Genomic DNA, 19,584 nt, shown 5'->3' on the forward strand with positions numbered 1-19,584 from the left:
AGACATGGGTCAGCCCAGAGGGGGACACACTGGGAGCCACAGGTCACAGGGGTGGGAAGTCCTGCTCCCTCGCTCCTGGATGCCTTCCAGATTCCCAGAGAAGCCGAAGCAGGGGTCCTCCCCAGACTTGTCTATGAAAACAGGACAGGCTGGGCAGATATAAAACAAACAGGGCTGAGGAAGAAGCAGTGGGCAGTAAGGCCAAGGACACCCCCCAGGGGAATCTACTCTAAGAACTTGTGGGTGGATGTGCTGCACCACAACACGCTGTCTGTCCCGCAGTTCTGACACTGACTCCCATCCATTTAGCCCAGTATCCTCATGGCAGAAAGGAGGAGGGCCACATCCAGAAGAAGGGGGGCCAGGTACAGCGGCTCACGCCTGTAATCCCATCAGCCTGACCAACATGGTGAAACCCCGTCTCTAGTAAAAATACAAAAATTAGCCTGGCATGGTGGCACATGCCTGTAGTCCCAGCTACAAGGGAGGCTGAGGCACGAGAATCGTTTGAACCCAGAAGGTAGAGGTTGCAGTGAGCCAAGATTACACCACTACACTCCAGCCTGGACAACAGAGCAAGACTCTGTCTCAGAAAAAAAAAAAAAAAAAAAAGAATACGGGAAACCAGGCCAGGTGCAGTGCTCACACCTGTAATCCTAACACTTTAGGAGGCTGAGGTGGGCGGATCGACACTAGCCTAGTTAACACAGTGAGACCTCCTCTTAACAAAAAAAATTTAAAACATTAGTTGGGTGTGGTGGTGCCTGCCTATTATCCCAGCTATTCTGGAGGCTGAAGCAGGAGAATCACTTGAGCATTGGGAGGTTGAGGCTGCAGTGAACCATGATCGTGCCACTGCACTCCAGCCTGGGCAACAGAGCGAGACCCTGTCTCAAAAAAAAAAAAAAAAAGAGAGAGAAGAAAAAGAAAGAAGGAGGGAGTAGGAGAAGGGAGGAGGAAGAGGGAGGGGAAGGAGGGAGGAGGAGGGGAAGGAGGGAGGAGGAGGAGAAGGAGAAGGAGTAGAAGAAGGAGAAGAAGGAGGAGAAGGAGAAGGAAAAGGGGGAAGGAGGGAGAGGAGGCTGGAGGAGGAGGAGGAGGAGGAAAAGGGGGAAGGAGGGGAGAGGAGGCTGGAGGAGGAGGAGGAGGAGGAAAGAAGGAAGAAGGAAGAAAGAAGAAAGAAAGAAGAGGAGAAAAAAAACAAAAAACAAAACCAGGGTCAGACTCCAGCTCCGTCTCTAGCTCAGTGTGACCCTGGACAAGTCATGGTCCCTCTCTGTGCCTCAATCTTCTCATCTGTACCTGGGGTGTGAGGGGAGAGGAGAGGGCAATGGTTTTAAGAGTTGAGGGTCTCATCCAGCCTAGGAACCAGACGCTCCCCCTGCAAGCCAACATCTCACCTCAACATATTCTCAGTGAACAGACTTAGTCTGGTCTACCCTGAAAGGAATTCCTAAGAAAGCCTCTACTCCAGAAGATTTGGCTTTTGGTTCATCCTCCCTCAAGAGCTCCATGTCCAGGGTTCAGGTTTCAATTTTGCTACTTCTAGGCTCTGTCATCCTGAGCAAGTCACTTACCTCCTCTGGGCCTCAGTTTCCTCATCAGTAAAATGGGCCCAGTCGATCTCCTGGCCTCATCATTTGCCTTCCAAAGGTGTTGCAAGAATTAAACAAGGCGGCAAGTGGGCAGAGGCCTCTAAACTGTGAAAGGCAGGCTACAGAGCTGCCACAGTGTGACCGTGGCTGTCTTCACAGCGTTAAATAAAATCCCATGCCCCTAATCAATCACCAGTTCAGAGTGTGCAGCCAGAACTTGGCCCGATGTGGTGAGTGGGCAGCTGTGGGGTGACCACCAAGCTGGGAGCAGACGTGCATGGTCAGTTTGCTGGACTATGAGTGCACTCAGCCAAGTGTGACGCATGTGGGGTCTGAGGTGGCCAGACAGTGACAAGAGTGGCAGCAGGTGGCAGGCTATAAAATGAAGTCATTGTTGGGAAAAGGTCACAATGACTTCTGGTGCCATAGTCAGGCATGCAATATTTGGTGCCCCAGGAGTCCCCCGGCCTCTCTTGGAAAATGACTTGCTAGTCCCCCAGCCTTGAGAGGTTAGAATGGCACCCCTAACACACACACACACACACACACACACACACACACGGGTCTGGAGGCTGGGTCAGGCAATTCCACAAATTAACAGTCCACTCCTCCTCCTCCGCAAGAGACTCAGAAAGAAATTCATGACTCCCACATTCCTTTCCACTCACAAAACATGCTTTGTGAATAGCCAGAGAAAGACAGCTCGTTACAAGGACAACTGTGGTCACACCCTCTCAGCAAACCGCAGCCACACACCAGAGCCTCCTGCCTGACCCCTGGCCGGCCGGCTTCCCTGATGAGCTCAGAGGACAGGACACCTGGGAGTCTCCGACGAGCAACAGGAAATACAGATGCATTTAATCTCAGTGCACAAACTCACTGAGCACAAAATTATAGCGTTCGTTCCTTCAGTTTATGTTGCTTGGAAATAACCGCTCATTAAATTTGCACCTCATAAAACAGGGTATTAAATCCCAGCCGCCACACACCTGTACATGGGAGGTGAGGACAGAAGCTGCCAAGCCAAGCACGATCAGGTGCTCTGTTCAGATCCATCTGCAACACCTTTGTTAATTTTGGAGCAGAAAAGCTCTAAACATAAATTATACATTAAGGCAAACTTATAGTAGCTAAGTTTAATTTCATTTCCTTTTTTTTTTTTTTTTTTTTTTGACATGGAGTCTCACTGTGTTGCCCAAGCTGGAGTGCAGTGGCTCAATCTCGGCTCACTGCAAACTCCACCTCCTGGGTTCAAGCGATTCTCCTGCCTCAGCCTCCCGAGTCCCTGAGACTACAGGTGCGTGCCACCATGCCTGGCTAATTTTTTGCATTTTTAGTAGAGACGGGGTTTCACCATGTTAGCCAGGATGGTCTCGATCTCCTGACCTCGTGATCCACCCGCCTCAGCCTCCCAAAATGCTGGGATTACAGGCGTGAGCCACTGCGCCCGGCCAATTTCACTTCTTAGGCCCCTAAAATAGGAAAAAGCAGTCACTCTGCCTAGAGGTAGATGACCTGCAGACTACAGAGGCACCTCCAACCATCTCTTTTCCATCCCCCTCCCCTGTCACAGCAGCCCCCAGATGGCCACACACACAGGACATCTCCTGATCCCATCACACCCAACCCAAAGGTGGGATAAGCCATGCGGGCTGCAGCCTCTCCCAGAGCCCCCAGTCCGCAGCCCTCACGCCGTCCTCTCTGAGCAGCAGATTATTTCTTCTGAGAAAACGTTACAGCAAGCCCATGTCTGTTTCAGAAAAAAGGGGAACTCTCTGGGTAAAGAAAGGGGAGCACTCCCACCTGCCAGCCACCACCCCTCAAGCAGTGCTGAGAGCCAACTCAGAAATCCTTCCATCCGGCCGAACACAGTGGCACTTTGGGAGGCCAAGGCGGGCGGATCACCTGAGGTCAGGAGTTTGAGACCAGCCTGGCTAACATGGTGATACCCCATCTGTACTGAAAATACAAAAAAAAAATTAGCCAGGCATGGTGGCACACGCCTGTAATCCCAGCTACTCAGGAGGCTAAAGCAGAAGAATCGCTTGAACCTGGGAGGTGGAGGTTGCAGTGAGCAAAGATCTCGCCACTGCACTCAAGCCTGGGTAACAGAGCAAGACACCATCCCAAAAAAAAAAAAATCCTTCAATCCCAGGACATTGGGAAAGTGCTCTAACCAGCTTCTCTGTGCCTGTTTCCTCCTCTAGAAACGGGGAAGATGGTGTGTCCACCCCAGCGTAGGGTGGCTGGAAAATTAAAGGGGTCTATATGTGGCAAGCACTTAGGATGGTACCTATAAAGCAAAAGCGTGTTTTATAATTGTTACATCACCCTTATCTGTGATGATGAGGAAACTGAGGCACAGAAAGGAAAGCCTTCCCCACGCCACATGATTTTTCGCAGTAGAGCAGGCCTGGGACCTGTGTCCCTGTCCCTGCCTACCACTCCTCAGAAAGCCTCCATCTCATGCCACACACCAACCAGGCCCTCAAACGATGGCCTCAAGGTCATCTCACAACCTCAAACCAGCCACCTACATCCTCAAGCAGGACCAGCGGCCTGGACCCTTCAACTGGTGGCCTCAACACCCCCATCAGGGCTCACCTCCCCAGGATATCGACCCACCTGGCATGCACAAACCGAGGACTGGCACACCGGTGCACCCACATCTACAGCTTCACAGCCACCTGCAACGCAGTAGCCACAGCCCGAGGCTCCTGGGGTAGGGAGGCTTCAAACTCCATAGTCAGAACCCACTGTGGAGCCTTGAGCAACATGGCTGGAGAAAGCCTCCTGCGTGCCATGCGGCTGGCACTGCTAAGCCCTTGACGTGGATGAGCTCATTAAATCCTTGGAACAATGCCCTGCGGCAGTCAAATACCAGTATTATCCCCCTGCTGAGTCCCAGTCGGAAACCAAGAAAGTGAGATGCAGTAGGAGGCACGACCTCACTTGCTGCTGGAGGGAGTCAGGGTGAAACTTCCCCACACAAGGGGCAGGGCGGAACAGCAGTGTGGGAAGGGGGCTGGCACTGGAGCCCGCCGGACCCGGTTCAAACCCAGGCTGTGCAGCTTCCTGGCTCTGTGACCTTGAGCAAGTCCTTTCACTAATCTGAGTCTGAGTCTGTATTTGCAAATGAGGACTTGGCGTATGGTGCTTTGGGGAGGATTAGAAGACATGATGTTTATAACTTGTGTGGCTCTCGATAATATCAACAATGGCTATTGACACAAGTTGTGAGCAGTGTGCTAGGGGCTGTACATGTTTGAAACTCTGTGTCTTAAATGGAAACTCACCGGGCCGGGTATGGTTTCTCACGCCTATAATCCCAGCACTTTGGGAGGCCCAGACGGGCGGATCACCTGAGGTCAGGAGTTCGAGACCAGCCAGGTCAACTTGGTGAAACCCCATCTCTACTAAAAATACAAAAATTAGCTGGGTGTGGTGGCACATGCCTGTAATCTCAGGTACCCACCTGAGGCAGGAGAATCGCTGGAACCCTGGAGGCAGAGGCTGCAGGGAGCCGAGATCACACCACTGCACTCCAGCCTGGGCAACGAGGGTGAGAGTCCGTCTCACAAAAAAATAAAAACTCACTGAATCCTCATAGCCCAGCGTTTCTCCGCCTCGGCCCTAGGCTGGGTAATTCTTTGTTGGGGACTGTCCTGTGCCCTCAGGGCATTTGACAGCATCCCTGACACCAGATGCCAATAAATCCCCACTCATTGTGACAACCAGAAATGTCTCCCAGACATGGCCAAATGTTTCTAGGGGGTCAAAATCGTCCCCCATTGAGAATTACAGTCATAACCCAATGAAGTAGGTACACCGAGCACTAAAAGGACTTATCCATGTCAAAGAGCACGCAATGGTTGCTCTGGGACACAGGCTGGCTGGCTACTATATTGCAAAAGCTGCCCCTTCCCTTGCCTCCCCAACTCATCTCCCCAGGGCCTACCGCCAGCTGCAGGTCACGGCTGCGAAGTACAGCCGAGTTCTTCTCCTCACTGAGCTGTGCCAGGCGCATGGCAATCATGTAGTTCTCATCCTTGAGCCGCAGCAGCTCCAGGCTGCTAGCCTCCCAGTCCTCCCGCAGCCGTTGACAGCGCTCCTGAGCCTGCTGCTGGTCCCGCAGTCGCTGCTCCAGCCCTGCCCGCTCCTCCTCAAGCACCCGGCCCCGGGCCTGCAGTTGCTGCTCCCGCTGCAGCTGGCCCTTGCGAGCTTCCCGTAGCCGTCGCACCTCTGTCATCAAGAATTGGGTCAGGCCCTCAGGCCCCTCCTCATCTGCCAGGACAGAACAGGGGACAGAATAGGCAGCTCAGGCAAGTAAAATCCAGGAGACAGTAGACTGTGTCAAAAAACTCAAATCATAAAAACACTAGAGGGAAATTCTGGAATATATTTGTAGAATTTGGGAGCAGGGGAGGTCTTCCTAAACAACACACAAAATCCAGGAGTTTTGAGAGAAAAAAGAGACAAATCCATATAAAAATGTTTAAACCGGCCGGGCGCGGTGGCTCACGCCTGTAATCCCAGCACTTTGGGAGGCCGAGGCAGACGGATCACGAGGTCAGGAGATTGAGACCATCCTGGCGAACACGGTGAAACCCCATCTCTACTAAAAATACAAAAAAAATTAGCCGGGTGCGGTGGTGGGCGCCTGTAGTCCCAGCTTCTCGGGAGGCTGAGGCAGGAGAATGGCATGAACCCGGGAGGCGGCGGAGGTTGCAGTGAGCCAAGATCGTGCCACTGCACTCCAGCCCGGGCGACAGAGCGAGACTCCGTCTCAAAAAAAAAAAAGTTTAAACCTCTGAAAAATGAAAGATGCAACAAAGTTAATAAGCAACAGAGTGGGAGAAAATATAACAAGAACTCACAGCCATAATATATAAAGAGCTCCTACAAATCAATAAGAAAAGATCAATGACCAAATAAAAATATGGACAAAAACTATCAATAGACAAGTCCCAAAATAAAAATGGCTAATAAATACAGGAAAATATGCACCAACCTACCAACAATAATTACAGTAGCTTCTCATATTTGTTAACTTCATTCTTTGTGCTAGATACATCTTATTTAATCTTTATGACAACCCTATAAGGTAAGTACTATTATTGTACCCATTTCAAAAACAGAAAAACTGAAGCACAGAGCAGTTATTTATCCAAAGTTTAATAAATAGTGACCTGGGAACGATATCACTCAATGAAATATAAACTTAAAACAGTAACATTATTTTTTACATATCAGAATGGCAAAAATATTTAAACATGATCCCCAGGATTCAAATGGTCACTTACACACTCCTGGTAGGAGGTATGTTGATTTAACAGTTAAAATACACAGACTCTTTGAGAAATTATTCTCAGAACCTCTTCGCCTGAGACGCATTTGCACAAAGATGCACATACAAGAATGTTGCTGGCATCGTTGTAATAATACAAAAATGGAAACCTAAGTATCCATCAACTGGAAATGGGATAAATGAATTATGTCCTAACTTCACTAATGAATAGTATGCAGTCACTTAAAACAAGTGTATGTAACAGAGGTGAAAGAATCACTAAAATCAGTTGTTCTTAAAAAAAAAAGCAAAATACACATGTAGGCGTGTGTGTGTTTTATATTAAAAAATTCAGCTGGGCGCAGTGGCTCATGCCTGTAATCCCAGCACATTGGGAGGCTGAGGAAAGCAGATCACAAGGTCAGGAGATCAAGACCATCCTGGCCAACATGATGAAACCCCATCTCTATTAAACATACAAAAATTAGCGGGGTATGGTGGCTCATGCCTGTAATCCCAGCTACTCAGGAGGCTGAGGCAGGAGAATTGCTTGAAACTGGGAGGCAGAGGTTGCAGTGAGCCGAGATCACACCACTGCACTCCAGCCTGGTGACAGAGCAAGACTCTGTCTCACACACAAAAAAAAGTTCAAAGTCACCTGAAGCCTCTGTATTTTTTTACATTAAAAAACTGTACATCTGCGTATGTCCGACATATGTCTGAAAACAGTATCAGGGAGAAAGAGCCATCTTAAGCATGTGGCTCTGAACTTGGAATAACAGCACTAGCATCCAGCCCCACCCTCAGCCTACCGTGGGGCCCTGGGCAAGCTCCTTCAGCTGCTCCATGCCTCAGTTTCCCTTACTGTTCAACAAGCATAGTGGGAGCGCCTCCCTAACAGGGATGGGGGAAGGAGCCTGTGCACTGGAAGCCGAGGTGCCAGCATCCACCGCAGGTCCACTCACCGAGGATCATGGAGCACCGCTGGGCGGGTTCCTGGCCCGTGAGCAGCGTGAAGTGTTCGGGGTAGTAGAACTCCAGGGCTTCCAGGAAGGCCTCATAGCCCCTCTTGCCACGGCAGCGCAAGATGTCCATCAGGCGCCCTGGAGAGTAGTGGGGGGATGCACCCACGGTCCAGGGGAGGGCCTCCCCAGGTGCCTGGTTGCTTCTGCCCCCACCATGCTCCAGGCCCACGTTCCCCAAATTTTTGAGCCAGTGACACACACAGGGGCCTGTCCCAACACATCAGGGAAGAGAAGAGAGCCAGTCTGCCATAGCCAGGGGAGCACACTCCCTCATGACTCCTGGGCTCCCAGAGCTCCCCAGCACCTCCCACAGACACAGATGCGGGTCCGCAAATGCAGTCTGCCTTTTCAGTGGCACAGAGAAGCCCCTCTATCACCAGAAGCAAAGAAAATACTTCTCCCATCGGCCATGCCTGAAATTCCACCATTAAGACCATTCCATCATGCCTTTGTGAGCTCTGGTTCAAAGGCACACCCTGTGGGAGAGAGGACCCTCGTAAAGCTGCGATGGGTCTTGACACTTGAAAAATGACTCCCCCAGGAGTGTGTGGCGCACAGAGGAGGGGACAGACAGAACTCGGACATCAAAGAGCGCAGGAAAGGTGCCAAGTCCGCCGGCTGTGACCGGCAGGTCCCAGGCCCAGCCGGCCCTGGCAGCCACATCCAACCCTCTGCTCTAATGTGGACCCGGGAAGTAGGAGAGAACCCCGAGACAAAACTCTGACGCCGGTGTGGGCAACGCGGACCACCAGGGCGCAGTGGCTGTTGGGGACGAGGCAGGCTGGTGAGCATACCCAGCCGGCCCACTTTACGGATGCGGAGACCGAGCCCCAGGACAGCAGAGCCCTAGCTTCTCGCTCCACGGCTCTGGGCGCTGCGCCCAAGGGCATGGCCGGCCCGGGTCGTGACCCACGCGGGCCTCGCGGCTCACCGGTGCGGTTGACGCGGCACGGGAAGCGGTAGGTACTCAGCACCTCCTCCTCGTCCTGCTCGTCGATGACCCGGCACTGGCGCAGATACGGCGTGAGCTTGGCCGGGTTCAGGGCGCGAGCCAGCCGGTGCCGGACGCCCTCGATCCGCTCCCACAGCGCGTCCTCCTCCGCCTCGGACCCCGAGCCGGCCCCGGCCTCCTCCTCGGTCTCCCCCGCCTCCGCCCGGCCCGGCATGGCCGTGTCCTCGGGGTCTGCGAGCAAGAGGCGCACGGGGGTCGACCAGGGCGCCCTGGGGCTGGGTGTGCGGCTGGGCCCACCTGGGGGCGTCGTCCGCAGGACCTGCCGTCGAGGACGCGCCCGGAGCTCCCAGCGACTCACCTCGCACGCTACAGCCGCCTCGGGCTCCCGAGTCCGCGCTCGGGCGGCGGCTCCGCAGGCGCAGGGGGGCGGTGCCCACGGCGCCCCCGGCTCCGCCCCCGTCCCCGCCACCGCCCAGGCTGCCCGGGCCTCCCCACATCGCCGCCAGCCCCGGGCCGCGCGTCCGGCCCCCGGCCACCCCGCGCGTCCGTCTGCACGCCCTCCCTCCCGGCCGTCCGGCCGCGCCTCCCCCTGCTTCCTGTTTCCCGCCGGCTCTCCCAGCCCGGCTCGGCGGGGTCCTGGCCGCCCGCCCACACCTGCCCGGCCTCTGGGCGGGGCCGGGGCGGGCACGCGCGCTCACACCCCCAGCGCGCCGCGACACACCTTCCCCGGGCCACGCGCATCGCCTCCCTACGCCCACAGCGCGCCCGCCCGCGCGGGGCTAGCCGCTCACTCCCGGCGCAGCCTGCGGGCTCACAACCTGAGCTTGCCCTTCCCGGGTCCCCACATACACTGCAGGCTTCGGAGCTTCCCTGGAGCGCAGGACAGCCCAGCTGGGGGCAGCAAAGGGCAGAGGTCATGGGCGCCTTTTGCAAGATGGGGATCTGAACCTGCAGGGCGGCGCTACCAACTTCCCTCCTATGCAAACCCCCGTGGCACTTGGGGACCAGGGACCCCACAATTCTCAAAGGGTGTTCCTCCAGGTGTTGGTCCTAGAGATGCTGGGGGCGGGCTGTGGCTAGCCATCCATGCTCCCACTCCCGCCTGGGAGGCCCGTGGTCGCTTACCATGATAGTGGCTGAGTCTACACGGTATCTGCTGGTGCATGCGATACAGCCTCGCTATGCATTAGAAGCTTCCAGGTACCTGCTGCCAGGGAGGAACAGAGGAGGCACAACCGGTACAGGAAAGAGGTGTGAGCTCCCCAAACCCCTTCCACAACTTCTGAATTAGATGCCGTGGACATATGTATTACTTATCCAAAGAATTAAGGTTTCAATCAATAAAGGCTCTGCAAAGCCCTTCTTAAATTAAGGCGGGGGGCTGTGACTCATGCCTGTAATCCCGGCACTTTGGGAGACCGAGGCAGGTGGATCACCTGAGGTCAGGAGTTCGAGACCAGCCTGACCAATATGGCAAAACCCCATCTGTACTAAAAACACAAAAATTAGCCGGGTGTGATGGTGCGCGTCTGTAATCCCAGCTACTCAGGAAGCTGGGACACGAGAATCTCTGGAACCCAGGAGGCGGAGGTTGCAGTGATATCGTGCCACTGCACTCCAGCAGCCTGGGCAACAGAGTGAGACTCCCCCAAAGAAAGAAAGAAAGAGAGAAAGAGAGAAAAGAGGCCCAGCAGTAAAGAAACAGATTTAACTTTATATATCCTGGTGTCCTTTTCCAAACTTAATTAACCACAGCCTCTTTTTGGTTTGGATTTGTTGTACACGTGTTTCTGCTTTGGGTGTCACCCGTTCACATGCAGAAGAAATGCTTTGGGAGAACTGAATTCTAGTGCAAATTCCTCAATTAATAGAGGAGGAAGCAGAGCTCAGAGAGGGCAAGGAACTTGCCCAAATTCACACAGCGAAGCCACGGTGGGAATAGGCCGGAGCCCAGCCCCTGGCTTCTCTCCTCTCCAAGCCCTGAGTCCAGGCACGCACCAGGCCTCCCTTTCAATATGTCCTTTCCCTCTCTGTGGCCTTGGTTGCTGTCCTACGCAGAGTGGCAGCTCCTCCCACTAGCAGCCCTGCTCCTTGTGAGTATTTTTAACTTGGCCAGCAGAGTGGGATGGACGCCTTGGAAAATGAGGCTATGGTTAATTATTTTTTCATCAAGAAGCCTAAGCAGGGCCCAAAGATAAGGCACAGAAGCCAAGAGGTCTCTGCAGATAAGTGGACAGAGAAGTGATGGCACACTGGGTCCGAACAGACAGGTAGCTGGGTACCCTGAGCTCCCCTGGTGCCCGGCATTCCAGGGGGAACGACAGTGTTCCTGTGGGCACCGCACTGCCACATTCACATGTACAATTATACAGGCATGCACACACACCATCACATATACATGCACACATACACACTCACCCACTGCGGGCATCAAGCCAGGCAGGAGGCAGACAGGGGCGTCCCCACTTCCCCACAAACATCTGAGCCTCCTCATCTTTCCCTGGGTGTCCATAGCACCGAGTGTGCTAGCGTGTGATTAGGTACCACGTCCATTATTGTCCTCTTGTGGGTTCTGCTACATTCATCTGCTCTCTATAGCTATGCCAGGAAGGCGGGCAGGGACTACAGCAGGAACACAGAGAATCTAGACTTTGTACCAGGGGCCCTGGGTTCTATCATGGGCTCACCACTATGAGTATTGTTCTTCTTTGAGTCTTCATTTCCCTGTCTGCAAAAGGCAGGCGGTGAGTAGTCCCAGCCACACCTACAAAGGCAGACAGTCCGGGAGCAGTGAGTGCCCTGGAGACCAACATTCAGCCTTAGCTGCATGTACTCGGACAAATTCCTCCCCCTCTCAACTTCTACATCTGAAAAATGAACAATAGTCTCCCATGTGCAGGGACTGCCTCTGAGTTGCAGTCGCTCCGTATGTGAAATGGGTACAGGAATGTCAGTCCTCTTCCCAACTCATCAAAAGGCATGCCTCCATGTTTCAAACAGGTCCGTGTCCTACCACCTGTAGCCCCATTGGTCCAAGCCACACACACCCCCACAAACTCCCACCCACAGGGTTCTGGGCTATGGTATGTTCTCCACTCTACAGCCTTAATGATGTTTGTTTGGTTTGGGAGGTTTTTCTGAGACAAAGTCTGGCTCTGTCACTCAGCCTAGAGTACAGTGGCCCAATCATAGCTCAGTGCAGCCTTGAACTCCTGGGCTCAAGCAATCCTTCTGCCTCAGGCTCCCATATAGCTGGGACTACACATATGCATCACCATGCCCGGCTACCTTTTTATACTCTTGGTAGAGAGGGGTTTTGCCACGTTACCTAAGCTGGAAAGAATGATGGTTTTAAAAACAGAACAGGCTTTTATCTGGCTTAAAACCTCTTAATGGTTTCCACCAAATTGGAATAAAATGCAAACTGTCCCCAGACCCTGCTGGCTCCCCTGCCTTCCACTTCGCACTGCCCCACTCACTCACCAGCTTCATTCTGTTCCTGGAACCTGTCAGCTTCTTCCGCGTCAAGGCCCTTGTCCAGCCTGTTGCCTCTGCTGGGACTGCTTGTCCCTCCACTCTTGTTATGGACGGTTCCTTCTAGCTTTTCAGGTCTCAGATCAAATTTCCCCTCCCTTGATTCAGGGGACCCCCTACCCCCGGCAGGGAGTTCCATACACCCCATCCAAGCCATTCTGTGCTACTTGGAGGCCAAAGGACAGCTTCCCCTTCTCCCTCTAAAGGTTTGCCGGAAATGCGCTGACAATAGGCAGATAAGTAGAAGGAAAAAAGCATAAAAAATGTATTTAACGGCCGGGCGCGGTGGCTCAAGCCTGTAATCCCAGCACTTTGGGAGGCCGAGACGGGCGGATCACGAGGTCAGGAGATCGAGACCATCCTGGCTAACACGGTGAAACCCCATCTCTACTAAAAAGTACAAAAAACACTAGCCGGGCGAGGTGGCGGCGCCTGTAGTCCCAGCTACTCGGGAGGCTGAGGCAGGAGAATGGCGTGAGCCCGGGAGGCGGAGCTTGCAGTGAGCTGAGATCCGGCCACAGCACTCCAGCCTGGGTGACAGAGCGAGACTCCGTCTCAAAAAAAAAAAAAAAAATGTATTTAACATACATAGCACAGGGGAGTCATAGGAGAATGATTATCCAATAATCCACTGAGGTCCAGACGTTTATATCGGCTTCTTCACTGGGGAAGGGGAGACGGGCTTTTGGAGTGAATGACTGTTAGGAGGCATTAATTGGCCTGGGAGGTAGACATTATCTTACAGATTATTTTCTTTGGAAATTGAATGGGACCGAAGAAGAAACACTCGTTTGGGACAAAGTTTGTCTGGACTCTAGATGTGATGTTTAATTTTCTCTTCCTCTGTGATATGAATTTTAATCTCCCGTTAATGAGATTTCAGGGAAGGGATCGAAAGCAATCGTGCTCCTCTTTGGGGGTCCAGTTTCTAGTAGATAAGGGAACTGCAGAGAACAGCCTCCTCCTGTGCTTTGAGAGACACAGAGGATTGACAGACAGGATGGGGGAAAGGTGGGCAGAGAGACCTTGAGGCTGCATCTTTATTCGGCCTGTCAAAGCGCCATATTTGGCAGGTATCACTTTCTGAACCCCGACAGCCATTTCCTCTCTATCTGACATTTTCTTGGTGCTTGCTTTGCTGCACGAGGAAAATGTCAGCAACCTGTGTGTTGCCTACTTCCATCCAAGAACAGAGCCGTCCTTGGCTAGCAGGAGTGAGCTGGAATGTTCCAAGAGTGGTGAGGATGAGGAGTGCAACAGGGGAGGAGAGGAGGTTGAAGGAGGATTGGAAGGGGAGCAGACAGAGCAAAAGCCCTGAAGGTCATTATGAGGACTTTGGCCTTCACTTTTCTCGGTAGCAATACCCTGCTATCATTGTCTTCCCCAAATCAGCCACAGAGGCCACAGAAGCAGGGATCCACTTTTTGTTCATTCCTTCAAGGATGCCCCTGACCCTAGCAACCCTTCTATTCCCTTTTGTCGGTCTCTGATTGCATCCAGAAATGTGGGTCTGGAGTTATCTAGTCCGTAAGTCAGGGTGCCTAGTGAACCTGTGCTCCCTGACCCAGCCCCCAACCCCATCTTGCCTCCTCTGGCCATCTCTTCACTAGGATCAGGGCCTGGGCCGCATGGATCCCAGCACAGGACCTGGCACTCAGGTGTTCAGCAGGGGATGAGTGAGTGGGCCGAAGAGTGGGGTGAATTCCTGTGATGAGCTGCACTACACCACAGCCAGAATGCCCATGGTTCAAATTCCAGGGCAATGTGTGCCTGTGATCATGGACAAGTTCCTAAACCTTTCTTTACCCCTCATCTGAGGGGCTCTGGCACAGCCTGAGCACAAGACCGATGCTAAATGCCCATCCTCAATTGAATTCATCTGGAGATGTCGCTTCTCCTCCCCATTGCCAGTGTCCCCCTGGGGCACCTTTACATAGCAGCCTTCCCTAGGTCACATTCCTTTTTTTTTTTTTTTTTTTTTTTGAGACAGAGTCTTGCCTATCGCCCAGGCTGGAGTGCAGTGGCGCGATCTCAGCTCACTGCAACCTCTGATCCCTGGGTTCAAGCAATTCTCCTGCCTCAGCCACCCTAGTAGCTGGAATTACCGGCGCCTGCCACCACGCCCACCTAATTTCTATACTTTTAGTAGAGACAGGGTTCCACCATATTGGCCAGGCTGGTCTAGAACTCCTGACCTTGTGATCTGCCCACCTCGGCCTCCCAAAGTGCTGGGATTATAAGCGTGAGCCACCATGCCCGGCTCCCTAGGTCCTATTCTATGAGACTGGGGAGAGAAGGGGCTAGGGAGGTTATTGTGCCCAATCACAAGAGTCTAGGCTGAAAGGGTACTTAAGACCTTTATTTTATAGCCAGGCACAACTGTAATCCCAGCATTTTGGGAGGCCAAGGCGGGCAGATCTCTTAAGGTCAGGAGTTCGAGACCAGCCTGGTCAACATGGTGAAACCCCATCTCCACCAAAAATACAAAAATCAGCCAGGTGTGGTGGCGGGCACCTGTAATCCCAGATACTCGGGAGGCTGAGGCAGGAGAATTGCTTCAACCCAGGAGCCAAAGGTTGCAGTGAGCCGAGATGGTGCCACTGCATTCCAGCCTGGGCAACAGAGCAAGACTCTGTCTCAAAAAAAAAAAAAAACAACACTATTATTTTATAATTTGATAGATATTGGGGAAACTGAGGTTGCAGTGGCCCAAGTGAGCCCTGGGTTCCCCAAGGCAGAGAGAGCCGAGCACAAGGAAGTGAGATAGGAAGAGCCAAAGGGATGGTGTTTGCCCTCCAGTATCAGGTGACTGCATCTGCCTGAGAACCAGGGACTCCTGCAGGGGCCAGAGGAAGGGTGGCCCTGTCCCCACCTTCCCTTTCTCCCATGGCCACCTCCAGCAGCCTTGAGAGCACGGAGTAGAAATGTTGACCCACCCTCACCCCAATTCAGACCAATTACGGAGATGTGTGCCTACCGCCTGACCTTGGGCTAGGCAAGGAGCTGGGCTAGGCTGGGGATATCCAGGCATGGGGCAGGAAGCTGTGCCAGGAGGTGAGAGATGGGACTGGGGCAGGCTGGGAAAAGACGGAAAAAAGTGAAGCTGGGCTCCCCAGGCCTGGCTCCCCTCGCTGAGGCTGTGCCATCCAGCCCGGTCCCTGCCCCTCTCTGTGTCTCAGTTTGCCCCTCTGCACCACAAGGTGGTTGGAGGGAAATGCTCACCCTAGCAAGCGCCTGCACTTGAGAGGGGCTCCCAGGGGGCCACAGGACACAGCCAAGGGCGGCCATGGGGGCTCAAGGCACCCACCAGCATCTCCATGGAGGAACACTGCCTGGGGCCCTGAATTCCAGAGAAGAGCCTGTGGAATCACTGAGGCTGACTCAGAGGAAAGGGCGGGCCAGGGGAGCCGTGGCTCTGAGTCACCGGGGCTGCGCAGGCTGACCTGCCTTCCTCTGCCGCCCACCCAACCACAGAGCCCCAACCACGGAATCATCCTGACCTGGATTCAAATCCCAGATCAGTGAGGTTGTCAGGTCATGACCCTTGACGGGACTGATGTGTAGAGACAATCATGGATGTGTCTGATTAAATGAATGACTTTATGTAAAGTGCTTGGCACAAAGATGTCACTCAGTGACAAACACTTTGCTCAGTAGCAAACAGTTTTGAGCACTTTCTATGCATCCAACGTATGATGTACAAGCATAGGAAGCATTCGGTCCTGTTTGTCCTTGTTCCCATGACTCAGGCGCCCCCCGCACAGGAGAGGAGGAGCTGGTGAGTGGGCCCTCCCTGCCTGGAAGGCTAGTGAATAATTATCCCACTGGGGTTCACACTAGGACTGAACTCATTCCATCTCACGCTACCCCAGGGGGCGGGGCCTGTGACTACCCCAGGTCCAAGCAAGGAGGCCCAGGCTCAGGTAAGGCCATGGGCAGAGCGCCCCCGGTCGCACCCAGGCACCTACATCAGCCTCAACACACACTTGGGAGAACGAGCAGCCTCTGTGGCTGTGGAAACCCAAGCTGAAATCCCTACTCTGCCCCTCTTTTGTTACTGGACTTTGGGGAGTGGACACCTCCTTTCTTGGCCCCATTTTCCATCCCTGTGCAATAGGGGCAGCCTGAATGAAAGGGACTGCAGCATGGCCTGGGGTCAGGAGCACGGGCTCTGGAGCTGCTGCCTGCATTCACACCTTCTCTCTGGGTCTCAGTCTCCTCATCTGTAAAATGGGGAGGACAGGAGCACTGTCAAATGACAATACATTTAGTTTAAAGATCTAATTGGATTTTAGGGCTGGGTGCAGTGGCTCACACCTGTAGTCCCAGCACTTTGGGAGGCCAAGGCAGGTGGATTGCTTGAGGTCAGGAGTTCGAGACCAGCCTGGCCACCATGGTGAAACCCCGTCTCTACTAAAATACAAAAATTAGCTGGGTGTGGTGGCAGGTGCCTGTAATCCCAGCTACTAGGAAGGCTGAGGCAGGAGAATTGCTTGAATCCAGGAGGTGGAGGCTGCAGTGAGCCGAGAGAGAGCCACCACACTCTAGCCTGGGCAACAGAGCGAGACTCCATCTCAAAAAAAAGAAAAAAAAAATCTAATTGCCTTTTATTTGCAGTTCTAGAATCAGGCAACACCTCCCTGTGTAAAATAGAAGGGAGATTCCCATAAGCTGAACAGAGGATGTTAACTTTTTTATAGGCAGAGAGGCGCTAAAGAGGGCAGAGACAGAGAACAAAAAACGGGATGGTTGTTTCACAGTTACTTTCCTTGTAAAGGGTTAGAGCAGAGACTCAGGTTGAGTGGCAGCTCCTGTTTTCTAGAACAACAGACTCATTTCAAAGTTCAGTTTGAGCATGGAGCTCTTAGCACAAGTGACTCCTTTCTGATTTGGTCTGGTAGGATGGGCCTAGTACAGGAGGCTAGTCTGAAACAATGGCCTCCCGTGCATTTTATTTAATAGCACCTAGCAGATAGGGTTGTTCTGAGGACTGAATGAGTTAATACACATAAATTGCTTAGCACAGTGGCCTCCACACAGTAAGTGTTCAGCATAGTGTTGGCTGTTGTCATATATGAGTATACTATCTGCCGTGACAACCCTGACCAGCAATCAGGGTGGCAGCAAATTCTGCTCACTCCCCCCAACCCCCACCATCTCATGCCCATCCTGGCCTAAGTCCCACGCACCCGGCCCCAAAGACACTTCTGGACTAGCTCCACCCCTCTGTCTGGAATGCTTTTCCCTCCCCTTTCCTCATGCCCGGTTCCAAAACACCCTTTGTTTCTCTGCTCACAGGTCCTGCCCACCCAGTAGAAAGGAGGTCCTCCAATTATGTTATGTTATGTTACGTTATGTTATGTTATGTTATGTTATATTATGATGGAGTTTCACTATTGTTGCCCAGGCTGGAGCACAATGGTACGATCTTGGCTCACTGCAACCTCCACCTCCCAGGTTCAAGCGATTCTCCTGCCTCAGCCTCCTGAGTAGCTGGGATTATAGGCACCCGTCACCACGCCTGGCTAATTTTTTGTATTTTTGGTAAAGACGGGGTTTCATCATGTTGGCCAGGCTGGTCTCAAATTCCTGACCTCAGGTGATCCACCCGCCTGGGCTTCCCCAAGTGCTGGGATTACAGGCGTGAGCCACTGTGCCCAGCCCTCCAATTAGTTTTTTTTTCTCCAGTCCCTATTTTTCACTTTGGTACTCTCATCAAAATTTGTCAACTCTGGCCAGGCGCCGGTGGCTCACGCCTGTAATCCCAGCACTTTGGGAGGCCGAGGCGGGCGGATCACGAGGTCAGGAGATCGAGACCATCCTGGCTAACACGGTGAAACCCCATCTCTACTAAAAATATAAAAAATTAGCCAGGTTGGCCGGGCGCGGTGGCTCAAGCCTGTAATCCCAGCACTTTGGGAGGCCGAGACGGGCGGATCACGAGGTCAGGAGATCGAGACCATCCTGGCTAACACGGTGAAACCCCGTCTCTACTAAAAATACAAAAAAATAGCCGGGCGAGGTGGCGGGCGCCTGTAGTCCCAGCTACTCCGGAGGCTGAGGCAGGAGAATGGCATAAACCTGGGAGGCGGAGCTTGCAGTGAGCTGAGATCCGGCCACTGCACTCCAGCCCGGGCGACAGAGCAAGACTCCGTCTCAAAAAAAAAAAAAAAAAAAAAAAAATTAGCCAGGCATGGTGACAGCTGCCTGTAGTCCCAGCTACTCAGGAGGCTGAGGCAGGAGAATGGCATGAATCCGGGAGGCAGAGATTGCAATGAGCCGAGATGGCGCCACTGCAGTCCAGCCTGGGTGACAGAGCGAGACTCTGCCTCAAAAAAAAAAAAAAATCTGTCAACTCTTTTATGTATTTGTCCACTTCCGTCTCTATAGAATGTACACCCCTGAGGGCAGAGGTGGTGTTCGCACCTCCATCGCTGCATCCCTAGCTCCTAGCTCAGTGCCTGGTACTCCAGAGATACAGGTAGAATCAATGGATGGATAGTATGCAGTAGGTTTCCTAGTAAATCCTACACACTAAGCCTAGCTCATCAGTGCCTGGCATATAGGTGCTCTCAAGAGATATGTGTAAAATGAATTAATTAATACTATGAATTAGGTTCCCAATGAGTGGGCTCCCAGAGTGCAGGATGGGACCCTAGTGCCTGGGGAAATACAATAATTGCCAACATTATGGCTGGGTGAGGTGGCTCATGGCTATAATCCCAGCAGTTTGAGAGGCCGAGGCAGGTAAATCACTTAAGCCCAGGAGTTTGAGACCAGCCTGGGCAACATGATGAAATCCCGTATCTACAAGAAAAATACAAAAATTAGCTGGGTGTGGTGGCACATGCCCATAGTCCCAGCTACTCAGAGGGGCTGAGGTGGAAGGATGGCCTGACCCTGGGAGGTGGAGGTTGCAGTGAGCCAAGGTCGCACCACTGCACTTGGGGCTGGGTAACACAGCAAGACCCTGTCTCAAAAAATAATAATAATAGGCCAGGCACGGTGGCTCATGCCTGTAATCCCAGCACTTTGAGAGGCCAAGGTGGGTGGATCACCTGGGGTCAGGAGTTCGAGACCAGACTGTCCAACATAGTGAAACCCCCATCTCCACCAAAAATACAAAAATTAGTCGGGCGTGGTGGTACATGCCTGTAATCCCAGCTACTTAGGAGGCTGAGGCAGGAGAATCGC

The 19,584-nt window shown here is 52.9% G+C and overlaps 1 protein-coding gene across 1 annotated transcript in view; it reads right to left on the minus strand.

Annotated features, from left to right (window-relative positions):
• Positions 1-9,366, minus strand: part of CARD10 (caspase recruitment domain family member 10) — a 29,962-nt gene extending 20,596 nt beyond the window's left edge. Inside the window, 4 exon segments of the mRNA XM_010389202.2 lie at positions 5,551-5,876; positions 7,845-7,982; positions 8,836-9,087; positions 9,215-9,366. Coding sequence (XP_010387504.2) covers positions 5,551-5,876; positions 7,845-7,982; positions 8,836-9,087; positions 9,215-9,353 — 855 coding nt within the window. The 5' untranslated portion in view covers positions 9,354-9,366.
• Positions 9,367-19,584: the final 10,218 nt, after the last annotated feature.

This window comes from Rhinopithecus roxellana, chromosome 13, assembly GCF_007565055.1.
Source record: "Rhinopithecus roxellana isolate Shanxi Qingling chromosome 13, ASM756505v1, whole genome shotgun sequence".
NCBI lineage: Eukaryota > Metazoa > Chordata > Mammalia > Primates > Cercopithecidae > Rhinopithecus > Rhinopithecus roxellana.